This window comes from Colletotrichum karsti, assembly GCF_011947395.1.
Source record: "Colletotrichum karsti strain CkLH20 chromosome Unknown Scaffold43, whole genome shotgun sequence".
Taxonomy (NCBI): Eukaryota; Fungi; Ascomycota; class Sordariomycetes; order Glomerellales; family Glomerellaceae; genus Colletotrichum; species Colletotrichum karsti.
Window position 1 is genome coordinate 149,034 of NW_024065943.1, and position 18,629 is coordinate 167,662.

At 54.8% G+C, this 18,629-nt stretch overlaps 6 protein-coding genes across 6 annotated transcripts; 3 read left to right on the forward strand and 3 right to left on the reverse strand.

The window, feature by feature from the left end:
* Positions 1-732: 732 nt before the first annotated feature.
* Positions 733-2,502, forward strand: CkaCkLH20_10838 (uncharacterized protein; the record flags this gene model as incomplete). The annotated part of the gene is made up of 3 exons (XM_038893552.1): positions 733-1,018; positions 1,103-1,238; positions 1,293-2,502. 3 exons carry the CDS (start codon positions 733-735, stop codon positions 2,500-2,502), a joined length of 1,632 nt encoding a protein of 543 aa, XP_038741101.1.
* A 106-nt stretch (positions 2,503-2,608) lies between these two features.
* Positions 2,609-3,301, reverse strand: CkaCkLH20_10839 (isochorismatase family; the record flags this gene model as incomplete). The annotated part of the gene is made up of 2 exons (XM_038893553.1): positions 2,609-3,179; positions 3,255-3,301. 2 exons carry the CDS (start codon positions 3,299-3,301, stop codon positions 2,609-2,611), a joined length of 618 nt encoding a protein of 205 aa, XP_038741102.1.
* Positions 3,302-4,076: 775 nt separating this feature from the next.
* CkaCkLH20_10840 (ubiquitin carboxyl-terminal hydrolase 19) lies at positions 4,077-5,957 on the reverse strand (the record flags this gene model as incomplete). The annotated part of the gene is made up of 2 exons (XM_038893554.1): positions 4,077-5,752; positions 5,810-5,957. The coding sequence occupies 2 exons, from the start codon at positions 5,955-5,957 to the stop codon at positions 4,077-4,079; spliced, it is 1,824 nt and encodes a 607-aa protein (XP_038741103.1).
* A 2,357-nt stretch (positions 5,958-8,314) lies between these two features.
* CkaCkLH20_10841 (gdsl lipase acylhydrolase family protein) lies at positions 8,315-9,340 on the reverse strand (the record flags this gene model as incomplete). Its single annotated transcript, XM_038893555.1, has 3 exons — positions 8,315-8,878; positions 8,944-9,068; positions 9,133-9,340. The coding sequence occupies 3 exons, from the start codon at positions 9,338-9,340 to the stop codon at positions 8,315-8,317; spliced, it is 897 nt and encodes a 298-aa protein (XP_038741104.1).
* Positions 9,341-10,155: 815 nt separating this feature from the next.
* CkaCkLH20_10842 (uncharacterized protein) lies at positions 10,156-15,646 on the forward strand (the record flags this gene model as incomplete). The annotated part of the gene is made up of 3 exons (XM_038893556.1): positions 10,156-10,532; positions 10,582-14,692; positions 14,744-15,646. 3 exons carry the CDS (start codon positions 10,156-10,158, stop codon positions 15,644-15,646), a joined length of 5,391 nt encoding a protein of 1,796 aa, XP_038741105.1.
* Positions 15,647-16,281: 635 nt separating this feature from the next.
* CkaCkLH20_10843 (uncharacterized protein) lies at positions 16,282-18,051 on the forward strand (the record flags this gene model as incomplete). Its single annotated transcript, XM_038893557.1, has 5 exons — positions 16,282-16,429; positions 16,479-16,521; positions 16,573-17,638; positions 17,693-17,835; positions 17,928-18,051. 5 exons carry the CDS (start codon positions 16,282-16,284, stop codon positions 18,049-18,051), a joined length of 1,524 nt encoding a protein of 507 aa, XP_038741106.1.
* Between the last annotated feature and the right edge of the window lie 578 nt (positions 18,052-18,629).

Consider the following 18,629-nt stretch of genomic DNA (forward strand, 5'->3'; position numbering starts at 1 on the left):
GGGTTTTCAATTCCGACTGCCAAAAAGATGGCTTGTACAGTATCGCAATCAACTCTCCATAGAGATCCATTTGGGCAGAGGACAAGGGCGTTAATGCTAAGAAATATCAGATTGGAACCGGACGGCAAGATACTCCTATGATTGAGATACTTCGGGAATGTACCGCTCGATGATGGCGCATGCCCGGCGACAACTCCGGATTTTCGCCGGTTATCCATGCGGGGATCGGAGGCGGAGACCGGGCACACATCTGGATGATTCCTGGATCGGGATGTGATGGGAGGGAAGAAGATGTTTCAATGTTTTTCAGAGTTCTGCCCGCAGCGCTCCCGCCGTTTCACAAAAGTCGATATATTCCATCTGATGTCGTCGCCAATGCCGCGTCACGATAAACTTCATCGCAGGTCTTGAGATTCCCCGCAAAGTATCCAGATTTCCACGAAAGCCAACCTAATAGTTGATGTCATCCCCCGCCTGCAGCCACATCCCGCGCCATCGGAGCCCTCCTTGGCCGACCATATCCGCATTTACACGAAGGGTTAAGGGAGAGAAAAAAAAAAAGAGGGCGTAGGACCAAGGCGTGCTTTAATCTCACTCATCCAACAGATCAGTGATCCACTCCGTTTAACACTCATTTATCTTCATCATATTTTTCTAAATATCTAACCCGTAAAACACCTCCCGTCGGATTCGTGAAGAAGAAACGACGGTGAAGAAAAAAAAGCCGCAAAGATGTCCAAGCCGCAAGTGGATTATTCCCTGTACCTCGTCACAGACTCCACTCCCGCCATCCTCGGCGACCGCGATCTAGCCTCCGTCGTCGAGGCCGCCGTCAAAGGGGGCGTCACCGTCGTGCAGTACCGCAACAAGACCAAGGACACCGGGGACCTCGTGGCCGAGGCCAAAAAACTGCACAAGGTCACCCGCGCGCACGACGTGCCTCTCCTCATCAATGACCGTGTCGACGTCGCCCTGGCTGTGGGCTGTGAGGGTGTGCATATTGGACAGGATGACATGGGTGAGTATTCAAAACCCATTTTGAACGACAACTTTATAGTGCTCTTCATGGGCTACGATGAAATAGAGACTGAGACATACACAGACTTGCCAACGGCGAGAAAACTCCTCGGCCCAGACGCCATCATCGGCGTAACGGCAAGCACCGTCGATGAAGCACTCAAGGCGTGCGAGGACGGCGCCGACTATCTAGGCATCGGAACCGTGTTCGCAACCTCAACGTAAATCCCATCTTACTCGCCACATGCTGCTCCCTACTAACATGAGGACAAAAGCAAAGACAACACAAAGCACATCATCGGCACCTCGGGCCTGCGTTCGATCCTGGCCGCCATCAACGCCGCCGGCCACTTGCCCGCGGTCAAGACGGTCTGCATCGGCGGTATCAAGTCCAACAACATTCAGCGCGTGCTCTACCAATCCGCCATACCCGCCGGCCCCTCTCTGGATGGCGTCGCCGTCGTTAGCGCCATCGTCGCCGCCCCGGACCCGGAGACCGAGTCCCGGAGGTTGCTTGAGCTTGTGAGATCCCGGCCTACTCACCAGGAAGTCGTGAAGAACGGAACCGGCGTGAGCGACGTAAAGCATCTCCTGGAGCTCGTGCCGCACGTTGTGAAGGCCGTCGCAGAGGCGTCGCCGCTGTCGCATAACATGACCAACCTCGTACGTTCACCCATCCCCTTTCCCCTGTTGACCTGGAAGACTTACATGGGCAAGGTCGTTCAAAACTTCGCCGCAAACGTGGCCCTCGCCATTGGGGCTTCTCCCATCATGGCCAACTACGGCGAAGAGGCTCCCGATCTTGCACGCCTGGGCGGCGCGCTCGTGATCAACATGGGCACCGTCACGCCCGAAGGACTGACGAACTACGTCAAGGCCGTGGCCGCGTACAACGAGGCCAAGCGGCCCGTCGTCTTCGATCCCGTCGGCGCCGGCGCGACAGCGATCCGCAAGTCCGCCGTCAAGACCATCCTGTCGGCTGGATACCTGGATCTCATCAAGGGTAACGAGGGCGAGATCGCGACGGTGTACGGCCAGACGCTGCTGGAGCAGCAAAAGGGCGTCGACTCCACCTCGACACTGTCTCCCGAGCAAAAGGCGAAGCTCGTCAGGGATCTGGCGGCGCGGGAGAGGAACGTTGTGCTGATGACGGGCAAGACGGATTATGTGTCTGACGGTATCCGGACCTTGGCAATCGAGAACGGACATGAGCTTTTGGGACAGATCACGGGGACCGGGTGCGTGCTGGGAACGACGGTCTCGGCGATGCTGGCCGCCAAGTCGGACGATAAGTTGCTGGCTGTGGTAGCTGGTCTGCTGCATTTCGAGATTGCGGCCGAGTGGGCTGCGGTCAGGCGAGATGTGCAAGGTCCCGGCACGTTCGTGCCGGCCTTCATTGACGAGCTTGCGAGGATACGCCAACGCACTGGCGATGGTGACCTGAAGTGGCTGTCGGCAGCCAAGGTGAAGAGTGTCGACGTGTAATGAGCCAGAGCCTTGGGTTCAAAGGACAATTCGAAAATGAAATCAGAAGCCAATTTGAGAGAAAATCTCTAGATGCCCATATGTACGTGCGTCTAAAATCCCTGGTTTAAATCTTGGGTACCAGAGCCTGCAAACCCTCCTTGGTATCCTTGCCTGTCTCCTTGACGAGACCTACAATGCTCTTGAACTCGGGCACCGCAGCATCGCCCATCAGCTCGTACAGGATACTCTCGCTCGTTGTGACCGTAACACCTTCATGCCTCAAGCGCGCCAACGCGATGGGCACCTCCTCGCGGTTGCAGCTGCTCACGCCGTCCGCGAGAACGTAAGGCTTGTGTCCAGCCGCCAGGACATCCAGCGCAGTTTGCGTGACGCAAATGTGTGACTCAATCCCCACGAGAATCACTTGCGCCGGCCCCTTGCCCTCGAACTGCCTGCTTATCTCCGGCACCCACATGCTGAACTTGGTCTTGTCGACCGGCGCGCGAATGAGGTCCGACTCTTTGAGAAGTGACGCGAGCTCCGGGACGGTATCTCCGAGGCGGGCGCGGTTCTGAGTTGTCGTGTAGACAGGGATCTTCAGCGTTTCGGCCGCGCGGAGGAGCTTGCTTGTCGTCTTAACCACCTTGTCGAACTCGAAGATGGCATTGCGGAATTTGTCTTGAAGATCACAGACACTGTTATGAAAAGTAGTTAGCAAGGCGAGCTTGTAAACAAGGTCTAAACAGGATAGTGCGGCTGTAGCTACTCACAAAATGACAGGCCTTTGTAGGCGACGTTGGTGGGCGGTATCGGACATGATCGATGTGGTGATGAAGCGGGGTCGGAAGAACGATTGTCGCGGTCGAGGTCTGAGTATTTGGACAGATGAAGCGAATCCAAATGGCCGTACTAGAAGCATACCCCAGAAGTCACGAATTCGATATGCCTTTTCGTTCTGCTTCCCTCGATTTGGCAACCTTGGTGGTTTATTCAGTTCACGGTGACGTCCACCTGCGCGGGGCAACGGGTCGTGTGGGGGAGGAGGTGGGGTTAACCGTTCGCGACGGCCCCGGTCTCACTTGGTCCCTGAACTACCTAGGTGTCGGTTTAAAGCACATTCGTGCAGCAGAAGTGTCTCTACCTCCACTGCAAATACTTGTAGGCAGTTGCTTTCCGGCTGGCTGGAGCATGACGGCGGAGCCGGCATGTACTCCGACTTGTCTTCAGCAGCTGTACGCAATTCGGCATGCCTCCGCAGGCGCCACTGATGTACTGCCGATCACTTTGAACCATTCACTATACAACTCGACGGCAAGACGGCCGAAGCTCTCGTCGAAGATTTGTGTAATTTATTTCCGCTGTGCGCGGGCTTTTCTAGCCTTTGGTTGTGCTATGTTCGACTCACATGTTGGAGCTGGTAAACTGTCATGGCTACCAGTCGGCCCGTCTCGCGCGATAGAAATCATACCGCCTCTTCGTGCTGGAGGGGGCACTTCTTGTCAAGCAAATAAAAAGAAGATTAATGCGCTGGCCTCTAGACCAACCCCAAGTCAAGTGCCACCGGGGCCTTTGCTTCTCTCTTCCAACGTCTCCTACTCAGCAGTCGCCGTAGGCTTCGCCTTGGATGTCGGCGTCATCCATGAAAAGGCAGATGCTCCTCCGATAGGGTTCGCCGATCTTGGCAACGGCGGCGCTGCGTTCTTCGCCTCTCGCTGGGCCTTCGAGTCTCCTGTGCTGCTGACCGTTCTCTTTGGCTCCCAACGAATGGTTCCCGCGGAGTTGGTCTCTGCTGTAACACCGGCCTGAGATTTCCGTCGGTGTTCCCCGCTTGTCCTGGGGGCAAGCGGTGGCTCGTAGGCAGCTCCGGTACGAGCAGACGATGATGAGCCCGATTTCAGGGGCTTCAACACCTTCATGTTCCGACTACCGCGTCCAGCGGGCTGATAACCGCTCAACGGTCCGTTGGCGTCCCGCTGTCCGTTCTCAGCACCGTTTGTCGACGTGCTCTGCCGCCAAGAGCCCCAGATACCGCCTGCAGACTCACGCCGGTTGCCGTCTGTGCTGGCTGAGCTGTTCTGCGCGGCCGACGAATCTCTCGCGCCAGACTCGGACTCACTGGTCGTGTCTTTACCTAGTCTTTCACTCTCCCCGCCACTTTCAGACAGGTTGCTTGCTCCAATCGACTTGTTGGGTATAGAGTGATTTTCTGTCGGAGAGATCAACCCCTGAGACTCCGTGTCTTCCGCCTGCACGCTGGAGACACTGTTCTCCAAACCGTCGTGCGCCGAAGCAGCGCGAGACCGCGGCTCCCCAGATACGAACGGCGCAGCATTGGCGTTCAGTCGGGGTTTCTCCGGGACAAGGTTTGTCGTGTTGATGTATTTGAAAACAGAGTCATCCTCGGGGCGTACGAAGGGAACAGACAGTTTTTCGCGCTCACTGCCGAAGAGACACATGCGATTTTGAGACAAGAGGATGTCCGCCTGATGTGCTCTTAGCGTATCGCTGCCGATGAAGATCTGTATGCCTCTCTTTGGTTCCGTAAAATCGGATTGGTCCACGCCAGATACCTCAAAGGTTGTCAGAATGCTAGGTATTTGGTGGCCGGGACTCGACGAGCGGCTGCTCCTCTCCGAGACAGTGGCTTCAACAAGGTACACCGGCAGTCGTATCTTGAAAGTGCCGTCGACGTCGCGTTGCACATCCTCCAACAGATCAAGGTCTCTCAAAACGGAGTAGTCCAGCACGGACTTCTGCGAGCCTGTACAGAGGTCGGCGTAAAGAATGGTGTTGTGCGCAAACTGAGTTGTGAGCCAGCATCTGATAATGGTCGGGACGGATCCTAAGATGAAAAGGCCTGGCGGTGGCTCCGGCATATCCAATGGAGAATCATCCTCGTGACTGCTGACCATGAAGTTCGTATCCAAACCCAGGCTGCTAGCTCGACCCGAGGCAACCGAATGGAAGGAGTGGACAGAATGACCCGCCGAGCTGTGCCGTCCGTCCGACTTATGAGACAGAGACCGCTCCATCATCATCCCGCTGCTTGGACGCGGAGGAGCGAATTCGCCGGAATGGCGATTGCTTTGACTAGCCCAGTCTGCTCCTCGCAGCGCACTCTCGTCAAACCGGACGCTGTTGGCCCGGGAGGCGGCACCTCGGCGAGCGGGCTCTTCTTCCGCAGGCCCAAGGTGGAGGGAGCTCAGCAAGTGCTGACCAGATTCGTCGAAGTCATCGAACATATCGTTTGGGGACATGTGAGTCGGGCCTGGTAGATGTAACATTAGTGATAGACCGCAGCAGTAGGAACAAAAGGGGAGCTCACCCTGCTGAGGAGTTCCGGCCAAGACGCCAGGAAAGGGATTCTGCTGCCAAACGGATTTGAGGTTTGCATCTTGGTCCTGACGACGCTCGAGCCTGGCAAGTCGTTCGCCCTGATTACTCTGAACCAGTTGGATTTGCTTCAAATCCATCTGGATGTTGAAGAGGTCGTCTCGGGTGATTGGGAACCGATGATCCATGCCCGGAAATGGTTCCCGTGGGTTGAAGGTTGTGATCAAGACTGGCCAAGTCAAATACACGGGTATACACCGGGAAATGGAGGAGCGAGAGACAGAAGCGAGCGTAATGGGACCAAAGCGTGATCAAATGAGGCGTATGGGAATGGTATCGACACGTTAGAGAAAATCGAGTATCATCCGAACAAAGGGTGTGCCCGTGGGCCGTCGGTAGAGCGCAGACGACTTCGAAAGATGGCTCAAGGAAGACGACGGGCTCTTCCGACCTCGATCCCTACAATATCAGTTCACGAGGTCCTCCTCCCCCGCCACATCGCACGGCGAGACCGAGAGGTCGTCAACGGCGGTAAGAGAGGCGCGGTCTTGAGAACTTGTTATCGAATCGATCTGTGCCTGTATCCACAATCCAGTCGGTAGGGGCGACTGCGGCAGCTAGAGCGTATTGGTGGCTGCGTGTTGAAGTTGCACGATGGTCACCGGTGTTGTGCCCAGAAGACGGGCAGCTTCGACGAGGTATGCGGTTGATGGCTGATCTCGACACTGGGTCGCTGCGAAATCCAGAGACAGATGTTGATTGATGAAATAACCGATCGGGAGGTGTTGGGACTGATGTGTCGGACAGTAGATGCGTGTTGGACAACGTGGGTTCGTCACTGGAGGATGTTGAATACCGAGAGTTGGGGTAGAAGGTTAGGATTGTTCGCACAAATTTCGTGGTACAAGGAGGAGATCTGTCGGCAGCCTGACGTAGAATCGGATAGTTAAATGATCGAGAAAGGGGCAGCTTCTTCGTGCCTGGATTGTCGGGTGTATTGTTGTGGGAGTAAAGAGGAGAGGACGTGGAAGGCGATGGAGACAGACAAAAGTGCTGGAGTACAGGTAGGTACGGATACCGTTGTGTGGTGAGGTGGACTTGGACTGGACAAGGCAAGGCAGAGCAGGAACGGGCAGCAAAGGTGGTGAGGTGAGGATGGGCGGTCTATTCGGCGAAGGAAGGCGTGCAGGTAGTCTCAAAGTACCGTGGACGTTGCTGGCGCCGATTACATGTAGAATTCCGGTCGATGTGGGCAGCGGCAGCAGTCTTGCATCGCGCTGTGACTTGGGAAAAACCGGAGGCGGGACGGCGTGCAGTGCGTAGAGCTGGGCGGTCGCGGTACTTGTCGAATACCTTGGCGGGGCAGCCTAATTACTCACCACGTCAATTGCAGGGCTCCCAACCTCAGCACCTGCAAGGCCAGGTCGGGTCGTGGCCCTCCACCAACTGGAACTTGCAGCAGAGGGGAGCCACCGATTCAGTGCCAGTGGTTCCAGTGGAGGTCCATAGGTTTGCCGCGCCGCGACGTGTGACGCTGTAGCATGGGCTGATTGGTGATTACCTAGGGGACGTGCCAAAGACTCGGGCAGGTCGGTCCATGCTTTCCTCAGAAGTCCAGTAAGGTCTTACCTATCGTCTGCCCCAGAATGTGAAAGCATCATCTCGCAACGGCCACAGCTGCAAACCACCTTAGTTCAGTACCTTACCTTAGACTTCCACTCCGCTCTGCACCTCGGACAGATAAACTCTAAAGCTGCCGATGCTGAGATGCCAGTGCAAACCTGGAATATACCCCAAACTGCTCCAGACACACTCGGCGCCTCATCTGTCTTGCCCTTTGCCCTTTGCCCTCTGTCGTAAGGCAACTCTAGGTAGGATCCGAGGTATCTTTGCCCCAGTGGCTCGAGGCAAGCTCACCAACAAGATTCATACCTTGCAACCGTTCAGACGCCGACCGCACAGCGCACTTATCCCTACCTACCTACCACCTGGCAGTAGTATACCTATTAAAGGTATGAGGTGCACATAAAAGACGAATTTGCAAGCTCGACCCCCGTTGTGGACGACGATGAAAGTAATGCCTTGTCACCTGCTCCATCTTCTCACAAACCTAGGCCAACTATTCGTAACTGTCCATCAATTATGCTTGAGAATCATCCACACTCGCTTGGCCCTGTGTTGCGAAATGCCATGTTGCGGCAAGTATGTTTGGACACCGGCGCGTCCTGACCATTCAAGACATGTTTCGCTCGGCGACATATCTCCTTGGGCTTCGGCATGAAGTGACATGCGACGAAGGACCAGCCTACGACAGGAATCGACATCACCAGACGTTCGCCCACAACCATATTTGCACATGTCGAGTTGAAGAAATGCCATTCTGCCGGCCATCTTGATTTCTCTACGATTTCAAATCATCCTGCAGAACACACGGCCAGACTCGCACTGGCCTCTAAGTAAGGTACGCCGCCTCCCTTTGCGGTGTACGTACCGTTTCTCACACTGCTGGGTTGACATCACGCCAGTCTGGAAGTATGTAGCCCGTACGGTCGTCCTCCGGCAGATCCCTCCACTCCTGACCGATGTGAGGCACCACCTTTTTGTACAAGACTCTGTACGCCTCTCCGCTCATGTGGAGGCCGTCCGGCAGCAGGGCCTCCAGACCGCCTCGCTTGCCGAGCTCCGGAGTACCAAGCAAGGGACCTCCGGCCTTGACGAGGCCCGGGGTCTTACGACCGGCGTAATCGTGGAGCGCCTCCCAAAGGTCGATCAGCGTCACTCCGGCCACTTCGGCCGCAGCTTCTCGGGCCGCTTGTACATACTCTGCGCTAATCTTGGCAGTTCTGGTCGGCTTCGGGTGGCCCCAGGGTAAGTCGAGCTCGGTGATGCGTATCTCATCAATGGGCGGGGGAGTTATGAGAAGAATCTTCTCGGGCTTGTGTGCTGCGATGTTCGGGTGCGTAATAATCTTGATCAGGTTCTCCTTGTACTTTTCCAACGGCACATGCTGCGTTGTAGTCTCCATGGGCTGGACGGCATCGTTTGCGCCAAGAAGTACCAGCTACTCACGCGGATGTTCGTTAGCTACTGCAAAACCCTCAAAATACACACAGTTGGCCCACTCACAAGATATTTGAGCTGCGGTCCCGACTCCGAAGGCGGGGCAATGATGTCGGGAAGATACTCGAGCGCGTTTGCCGTGTTCCAACCTGAGAAGCCACGGTTCACAACATCGTAGCGGCGCATGACATCTGACGGCCATGGGCGGGTGAGACTTGTCCTGCAGTTATTGTATTGTGTTGTGGGAGAACTCACGGCACTGAAGTTGAGCCTGGAAAGAGAAACCGTCGGACACGACAGCAGATCCCTGGAAGAGGGAGTCCCCGAGAAGGACGATCTGGGGATACGGTTTCTGGTTTCGCGCGGTCAGCACCGTCTTCGCTTCCTTTAGCTTTCTTGCTGTAAGCGTCAACTTACAGCCATGCTGGATTTGCAGAGTGACAGGATCTGAGAAGTGGGCCAAGTTGAGTTTCTGTCGTTTTGGAACTTGTGGTTGCTGCCGAGCCAGATGGACGGCACACTTTGCTGGTGATTCTGGCTCGGGCGGTCTTATATTTTCCTTCCAGGTTGCTGCAGGGAGGATACCTTAGTCCTTAGAAGGGCCACCCCCAAGTATCCACGATCAGCAGGACCACTTGCACGGCATGTCACCCGCATAACCGAAGGCACGATGCAGTCAGTCCGTTGACTCTTGCGGTTTGCGGCTATCGGCCTATCAATTGGACGAAATGGCCGCGGTAGGTACCTAGTTGCACCGAGCTGGGAAGGCAGCAATCGGGCTCCAACTTCCGCCACAAGATTGCCGTCGACAAACAATGACTACGGATACGCGTGGAACATTTGGCCATTGCATTCTACACAATGCTTTAATAAACGAAGGGAAATTGCCAACCGGGTGGTACAAATGTCATAGAAATACAGTCACGGTTTGAGTAAGAACTTCGAACTCTTTCTCATCCCTCGCAACTCCAGTTCAGTCAGTTGGACTGACTGGCGATGTTTGACTCTCATGGAAGGCGCGGGATGGTGCAGTGTGGTGGGATGGTGGGGTATCAGCCAACCCCACTTGTCTTATCGCCTCTCGCTATGATAGGCTGTTCCCGTTATCAGCTTCAAAATGTCGGCTGAACTAATGTCCGACCAAAAAAAAAAATCATGGGCTCCCGTCCCGTCCCAGGTACGGGCGCTGTATCCGTGAAGGCAAAAAGTCGCAGATTCCCTCAAACTCCCCGCTGCTGACCATTGAACCAACGCGGTCTGCCGCAACTTCTTTGAGAAATGGCGAGTTCTCTTGCTGCGCAATTGGCGCAGATCAACGCCAACTCGAAGGCCTCCTTGGACGTCAAGGCCCAAAAAGCTGCCCATTCCAAGTCCTTGATCTTCGAGCCGAGAGTTGCGGCAACCCAGAGCTACCATACCCTGTATACGATATGTCTAGAAGGCTTCGAGGAGCTTTGCGAACTCGATGGACGATTCAAGCCCTTTTCCCTCACTCTTTTCAGCGAGCAGAGTCAGAGCGAAGATCGAACCCAGATGACCGCTGCTGAAAATGCCGAGTTGGACAACAAAGTCGAGTCTTTCCTGCGCCTTGTTGGCAGCAGACTACGCCTCATGCCTGCGATCAGAGCTCTGGAGTGGCTGGTACGAAGATTCAGGTTTGTGCGCCTACGTCTTGTTGTATCGTAGTGTCTAACCAAGAGGCAGAATTCATGAATACAACACCAAGTCTCTCATTACGACATTCCTCCCGTACCACTCTATTCGCGCCTTCGCCACGGTGCTCTCGATCCTGCCCCCGAAGATTCCGCACGAGTACCGATTTCTGGACCCATACATCAGGTCTCTCACCTCGCCTCCGCGGTCTGCCCTGGTCCAGGAATCGATCCACAAGTTCGCCTTCCTCAACACTCTCTCCGAATACACGCTCGAGGCTTGCAGGAATCAGCAACAATATCCTACGTTGGTGTCGTTCTGGGGAGGCATCATGACGGAAGCCGTCAACGGCATGCTGGAGAATATGCGATCCGGTCGCCAAGCCGTTCAAAACGAGAACAACCAGACTTTCCTGTCCCACGTGGGCCCTATCTTCCGCGAAGCGCTTGCCATGAAGAAGGTCCCGAACATGCAGATCGCGTCCTATATGGCAATCACGATAGTTGCTGCGAAGGGCAACTTCGAAGACGGGATACTGTCGGCATTTATGGAACAAATTGTCTCGGGCTGGACTGCCGAAATCGTGCGCCCGGGTCTTGTTACCCTGTGCATTCTGGCGCAATACCGATCCGCCAAGCAGCTATCCGGAAAGGTCACAAAGGCACTGCTGAAGGTGAAGGACTTGGGCGAGATTCTGGTTGAGCTGGGCCAGGAAAGGAGGGTCGACAAGCTGACGAACGGTCTTTGCATTGCCTTCATCGAGAGGCTGTGCAAGAAGGGCGACGCTCGTGGTCTGCCCATCATTCGAGCCATCCTGATGAGCCAGATTCTGAAGCACAAGCAGATTGCTGTCATTTTCAAGTCACTGGTTCTGGCAGCTCATAGACTGGACGACGAGGTGGACAAGAACGGCGAAATTCGCAAGGAGCTCGGATCTACACTCATCGACCTTTCACGTTTCTCCGGCGACACCAGCGACATCATCCAGACTGTCCTCGAGGAGGTCGACTTCGACGTAGAAGAGTTGGAAATGAAGCTGGATGTCTCGATCAGGCAGAAGAAGGCCTTACCCTCGGCCGAAGACGACATTGAGATGGGCGACAATGTCCCTGCCAAGGAAGACTTGCGAGAGACTATACATGAACTCGCTGGACAAGAGCGCACTCTTCCCTCGTGCTTGTCTACCAAGCCTGGCGAAGTTTACGAGGAATTCAGCCAACTCTTCCTCCGTGTAGTCTCCCAGCAATCCGAAGACGCTACGCTCCTGGCAGACTTTGACGACCTGCCGGCACTTAGCCGACAGACCGCCATCAGCAACAACACCTACATCACATTTTTCGTTCGAATCTGGTGCGGGCCGTACCCAACACTTGCCCGCGCTGCTGCTCTTAATGTAGTGAAGAAGCGCTTGAGTGACGGAGATGGCAGCGAGATGGACTTCCAGGCCCTCGTTCCCTACTGTCTCGTTGCGCTCGTTGATACCTCCAAGAAGGTTCGTAAGGCTGCGGCTGAGTTGCTCATCCAACTTGGTCAAATCTTTCCTCCTCAGTCGGCCAAAAAGTCTGTGTGGGGCGGCAACAACCTCTACGATGAAAGTGCCAAGGTGCACTGGATGGATGCCGACGCGGTTTCCCGCCTTCTTCATGGTGTCATCCTCCCGTCGCTTGAAGAATGCATCATGCATGAAGAACACGTGTGCGCAATTCTGTACTCGAATCTCGACAGTAGCGCCAAGGCCGAGGGTGGCAGCGGGAAAAAGGTTCTCACTCAAGCAAACAGAACCTCCCTTCTCACTTTCTTGGCCAGTCACGTCGTAGCGACCCCTCTTCTCCGGGTCAAGTCGAGTCTTCTGTCGGTACTGAACCGCGTCAAGGGAGTGTCGTCTACTTCGAGAACGAAGGTGCTCCTCCCTGCATTCAAGTGGTGGGCATCTTTGTCTGCGGAGGAAGCTGACCGCCTTTGCACGGACGAGGAGGTTGACCAGTCAATGCTTCACACTAGATTTGCAGAGATTGTCGTTGCAAATGACAGCGAAGGACTTGACTGTCTTCTCTCGGTCTTCAAGGCACGGGAATCCGCGAAACGTCCAGAGTTGGTTGGGTCGATTTCCGCACGTATCCGTGCTATTTGGAGTTCCATGAAGGCAGACACCAAGTTTGGCGTTGCTGAGACCATGCTGGAGCTTACCAAGGCCCGCCAGGTGTCTCCTGACGACGAAGATATCATCGCCGACGAGGCCGCCGACTTCTTGAGGAATGTGGAACTCACCACCGAGATTCTGTCCTCCTTCCTCGAAGAAATTCAGAACGGTACTAAACTCATTACTGGACCACCTCCCAACAAGAGGCGCAGAACAAGCTCTTCTGAGGCCAACCGCGTCGTCAGCGCGCAAGCCAGCGCTGAACTCAGCGCAACTTTGAGGCTGGTGACTTTTGTTCTTCAGCTTGTCGACGGTTCCAACCCGGCTTCCCACCCAGAGCTCTTGGATAGCCTGTTCGGCACCCTCTCCGAGCTTCAGCACTTCCGCACTGTGATCGGATCTGAACTCGGATACCTGCAAAACCTGGTTCTCACAAGCCTGATTGCTATGGTGCCTGCCTACAGAGACAACAGGAGATTGAAAATTGACAGCTCAGGTGGACATGGCGATCTTCTTGTCAACTGCATCCAGAAGTCTTCAAGCCCGATCGTGCAGAACTCGGCTCTGCTTCTCATCGCCAGCCTAGCGACGGCTGCCCCTGATCTGGTGCTTCATAGTGTGATGCCCATTTTTACTTTCATGGGAGCCTCCGTCCTGCGCCAGAACGATGATTACTCGGCTCATGTGGTCAATCAGACTATCAAGGAGGTTGTCCCGCCTTTGATGCAGTCACTCAAGAAGGGCAAACGCAACCCAGTCGCTGGTGCCACTGAACTTCTTGCAAGCTTTGTTACCGCCTACGAGCATATCCCATCTCACCGCAAGCAAGGCTTGTTCGCTGCCCTCGTTAACACCCTTGGCCCCGACGAGTTCCTGTACGCCCTGTTGGCTATGCTGGTCGATAAGTACGGCCCTAATGATAGCTTGATGGCGTTCGCCTCAGAGCTGCTGGGCGCCTACAGCGCTGAAGTCCAGCTCCAGACTCTGGCCAAGCTATTGGACTTGATCAGTGACATTTTCAAGCCTAAGCCTGGCCTGTCGGCGACTCTGCTTGGCGTGGGCGAAGAACTGTCTGAGAAGAAACCCGAGACCACCGCACTCAAGCAGTTGACCGTTTTCCCGGCTCTTCTGTCAAGCAGGAAGCTGCGCAAAGAAGTCGGCATTCTTACGGAGAAGGACGACATGGACGCTTCCAAAATTCGGGATCTGTATGCTATTCTTCTTCGGGACGTGTTGGCTCTTGCCGAGACTGTCAAGCAGCAGAAGGCGTTGCACGAGTGCTGCGGCAACGCTCTCGCCAACCTTCTCAACTTGCTTTCCATCGGTGAATTCATCAAGTCGGTTGAGAATCTCCTGGATCGTACGGAGATCGACCTTAGGCGCAAGGTTCTCCGTGCTCTTGAGGTCCGCGTAGACCAGGAGAACGTTGCGAATGTCGCCTCTAGAAATGCTCTCCTCGCTTTCCTGCCGCAGCTTACTGCCGCCATTCGGGACACCGACGACATCAAGTACAAGCACACGGCCGTCGCTTGCATCGACAAAATTGCGGAGAAGTACGGCAAGAAGGATGTCGAGACTGTTGCTGCTGCCGCCTCAACTATTGCCGGGGTCCACTGCCTGGGTCAACCAGATCTCCGCCTTCGCGTCATGGCTCTGCTCTGCCTTGCGTCTCTTGTTGACGTTCTCCAGGATGGTATCCTCCCTGTCCTCTCTCTTGCTGTCCCCCAGGCAATCCTGTACATCCAGCAAAGCGTCGAGCAGAACGAGCCCGCTATTGAGCTGCACAACGCCGGCTACTCATTCATTGCGGCCCTGGCTCAACACTTGCCTTACATGCTCTCTGGCAAGTATCTGGACAACATCTTGCTTGCATCCAACCAATCTGCTGAGGCCGACTTGAATGGCGAGGCTAATGAAGAACGCCTCAACTGCCTCAAGCTCCTCGCCAGGAAGGTTGATGCCAAGGTCATGCTTGCTAGCTTGGAGAAGAACTGGATTCCAGCCACCGAAGCTGGCTACAATGTACGTTCTCTCGTGATATCCTGGTTGATATATTTGCTAACACTGTCTTAGGCCACCGATGAATGGGTTGACATCTTCGATTTTGTTGTAGAGAGCAACACCAAGTCCGTCATCACTAAGAACGTTACTACCCTGTCGGCAATCCTCCTCAGCGCCCTTGATCTGCGGAGAAGAGAACAAGCGACTGGCAAGCTCACGCCTTCAGCATCCCAGCGCGTGTCCAAGATCGAAGCCGCCATCAACGAGGTGGCGTTGAAGGTGATCTACAAGCTCAACGATGCAGCGTTCCGGCCCATCTTCTCACAAATCGTGGAATGGTCCACGCAGTTGCCCAAGCAAGACATCACCGGACGTGCCATGCGCCGCTTCAGCATCTATGGTTTCTTCAATGTGTTCTTCGAGAGCCTCAAGTCTATTGTCACCAACTACGCGACCTACATCGTGGATGACGCCGTCGACATCATCAGCACTTGCGACCTCAAATTGCCTGAGCAAAAGGAGCTTTGGCAGAGAGTGCTCTCAACGCTGGCAAGATGCTTCGAGCACGACCAGGACGACTTCTGGCAGGCTCCTGCCCACTTCAGCAAGGTCGCACCCGTCTTGGCCGAGCAATTCCTGCACGCTGCTTCAGTCGACCTCTCAGCCGAGCTCATCCCCGCGGTTGTGGAATTGGCCGCTGCGGCGGACTCGCAGGAGCATCAGAAGGAGCTCAACAGCTCCGTTCTTCGTCACCTACGCTCAGAACAGGCTGCGGTCCGCCTGGCGGCTGTCAAGTGTCAACAGGAGCTGGCCGGAAAGATTGGCGAGGACTGGCTGGCTGCGCTGCCCGAAATGCTGCCTTACATCAGCGAACTGCAGGACGACGACGACGAGGTAGTCGAGCGGGAGACCCACAGGTGGATCGTCAAGATCGAGAGCGTGCTCGGAGAGAGCTTGGACTCCATGTTGCAGTAATTTGGATCCAACATGGATGGAAGAATGGGAAAAGACGAGGGATGTCGGATGGACATTCGGTGTAATAGAGAATTTTGAAAGGTCATGGGAGCGTCATAATTACCTTGGACATAAAAGTGTGGGTCTCGGGGCCCGGAGTGCTCGGGACGGAGAAGGAGTCCACGAGTGGGGCTGGAGGACGTCACTCGCTCCGGCAGCAGTCACAGCTGCTGTAGATACAGCCGAAAGTCTATATTTTCAGCTTTGCGTCACCAAGCTGATAGGGATCTGTATTGTATTTAGAAGTAAGACCAAAAGAGCATGCTGTGCCACAGTACTATTTCCTTCACAACAGCCATTGTTTCCGTCCGACTGACCTGGCGCATTGACTCACCTAATTGTCCGTCTTCGGCCGCAGCCCAGCACTTTTTAACGTAAAAATTCCCCGTCCGTATTAGTTCCCTGCCCGGGCCACTTGCGCTCTTTACCAGGTCCCCGGACACCGAAAACCACTTCCGATCCATTCTCGTGCCCACATAAGCACCCAGAGAAAGGACCCCTACGGAGTCAAAACGCCAATTTGGTTTCCTGAGGTTTATATATGACATCGAGCAACTGGCCCATCGCGCGTTTGGTGGCATGATTGCAACCTCACAATGGCCTCATCGAAAGTCGCACAACAATACTGGCGGAGCCTGGCCCGGCCCGGACGAGTGGGGGCCGGAGCGCCGTTGCAAGTGTCGGTCCCGACTAATACCAGTATCGTGAAGTACCGAAACAGCACGAGCTCAAGTTTGTCGACAGGTGAGCTTCATCTTCCACGGCAAAAGTAAATACGACTAACGAATCCTAGATGACGGACGTGAAAGGGTGGTCATTCTCGGCTCAGGGTGGGCGTAAGTGTTCTCACCTCTCAATCCAGATGTTGTTTCACTAACACCGAACAGAGGGTACGCTTTTGCTCGCGAACTTGATCCCAAGAAATACGAGCGCATCCTCATCTCACCACGCTCTTACTTTGTCTTCACTCCACTTCTAGCCTCGACGTCGGTCGGTACCCTCGAGTTCCGCTCAACACTTGAACCCGTGCGCAGCCTCAATCTTGACGCCTTCCACCAAGCATGGGCGGACGACGTCGACTTCTCCCGCAAGCTCGTTCGCATCGAAAAAGTCACATCAGAAGATCCCACCTCGCGCACCTTGCCGGCAAGACCACACCAGCCCAAGGGCGAGACCATTGACGTCCCTTACGACAAGCTCGTCATCTCCGTTGGGGCCTACTCGCAGACCTTTGGTATCGAGGGTGTGAAAGAGTACGCCAACTTCTTGAGGGATATTGGCGATGCCCGAAGTATTCGTCTCAAAGTGCTGCAGCTCTTCGAGAAGGCGAGCTGGCCCACCGCGACGGACGAGCAGCGTAGAGACCTCCTCCACTTTGCTGTCGTGGGCGGAGGACCAACGGGCATTGAGTTCGCCGCCGAGCTACACGACTTGATTCATGATGATCTGTGCAAGATCTACCCTCATCTGATGGAGTTCGTCTCAATCACGATTTACGACATCGCGCCCAAGGTCCTGCCGATGTTCGACCAGGAGCTCGCGACATACGCGACGGAGCAATTCCGTCGCCAAGGCATCTCAGTGAAGACGGAGCACCACCTGCAGCGCATCCGTCCCGATGACCGCGGCGGTCTGAAGCTCAAGATCAAGGAGTACGGCGACGAAGAGATCGGTGCTGGTATCTGTGTTTGGAGTACTGGGTTGATGCAGAACCCTCTTATTCAGACTCTCGTTGCGAAGGAGCTGCGGAACCCCACAGAGGGCGATGGCGAGATGTTGCAGATCAAGAAGGCGGAGCGGAGCGGCGGCATCATCACCGACTCACGGCTCCGCGTGCGCCTCAATGATCCGGCGAACGATAAGGCGCTCCTGCCGGATGTATACGCCATGGGAGACTGTTCCATTCTCGAGAACGAGACTTTGCCGGCTACTGCGCAGGTCGCAAGCCAGCAGGTAAGATCCTCTCACCTAAAATTGAGACAAGATTGTATGCTAAGAAGTCGAAAGGCCAAGTACCTCGCCAAGACCCTGAATCGTGCCGCAAACAACAAGGAGCCTGCCCCTTTCAGTTTCCGCAACTGGGGAGCCATGACATACCTCGGTTCATGGCGCGCTATTCACCAGAGTTCTGCCGATGAGCTCAAGGGCCGGTAAGTTACCTCCGCTTTGCCCCTGCCTACGATCATAGGGGATTTCGAGGCCACGGCGTGAGTGATTGTTTGCTGATGTGACGTCAACCCAGTGCCGCATGGATTCTATGGAGAACCGCATACCTTACCAAGTCCATGAGTATCAAGAACAAGGTGCTCGTGCCTTGGTATTGGTTCATCACTTGGGTTTTCGGACGGGACATTTCTCGGTTCTAAAATACTCAGCTGCCCGCCACAATAAGCAACAAGTATTCGAGTAACTGGACTGTATCAACATTTCTTTTGTACAAGCGATAGACGGGATTAGACGAGTGAAGGCGACTTAAGACGACTGCATAGAGGGCCTGGGAAGACCTGTCCATGGGTCCCAATGTAACATACCAATCAACTGTACTATCACACAAATGGAAGGGAGAACCCGCGGAATTGATCGCGGCACATCACAAACGCCATGTGACCGATAGAAAGGCTGTTCTTTATCACACAAAAGCCAGCCAGCTCTCTCCCACGTGTCTGTCTACAGTGCGTATCCCGTACCAATAGAGGAAACTCGTACAAGGAGAGAACCTCGCAAAAGTGAATCAATGCTGGCCACTGTTTTCTAAAAGCTACTTGATTGATCATGTCTTTCTTACCTACTACCACTTACAAGCAAAAGCAACTATAAAAGAGGGAAAAGTATGAGAAAATGCCAAAAATATTCCGAAACCGAGAATCGAACTCGGGGCTATGCCTAACCACTCAAGTTCATGAGAGGGCATCATGTTGGCCACTACACCATATCGGATGTGGAT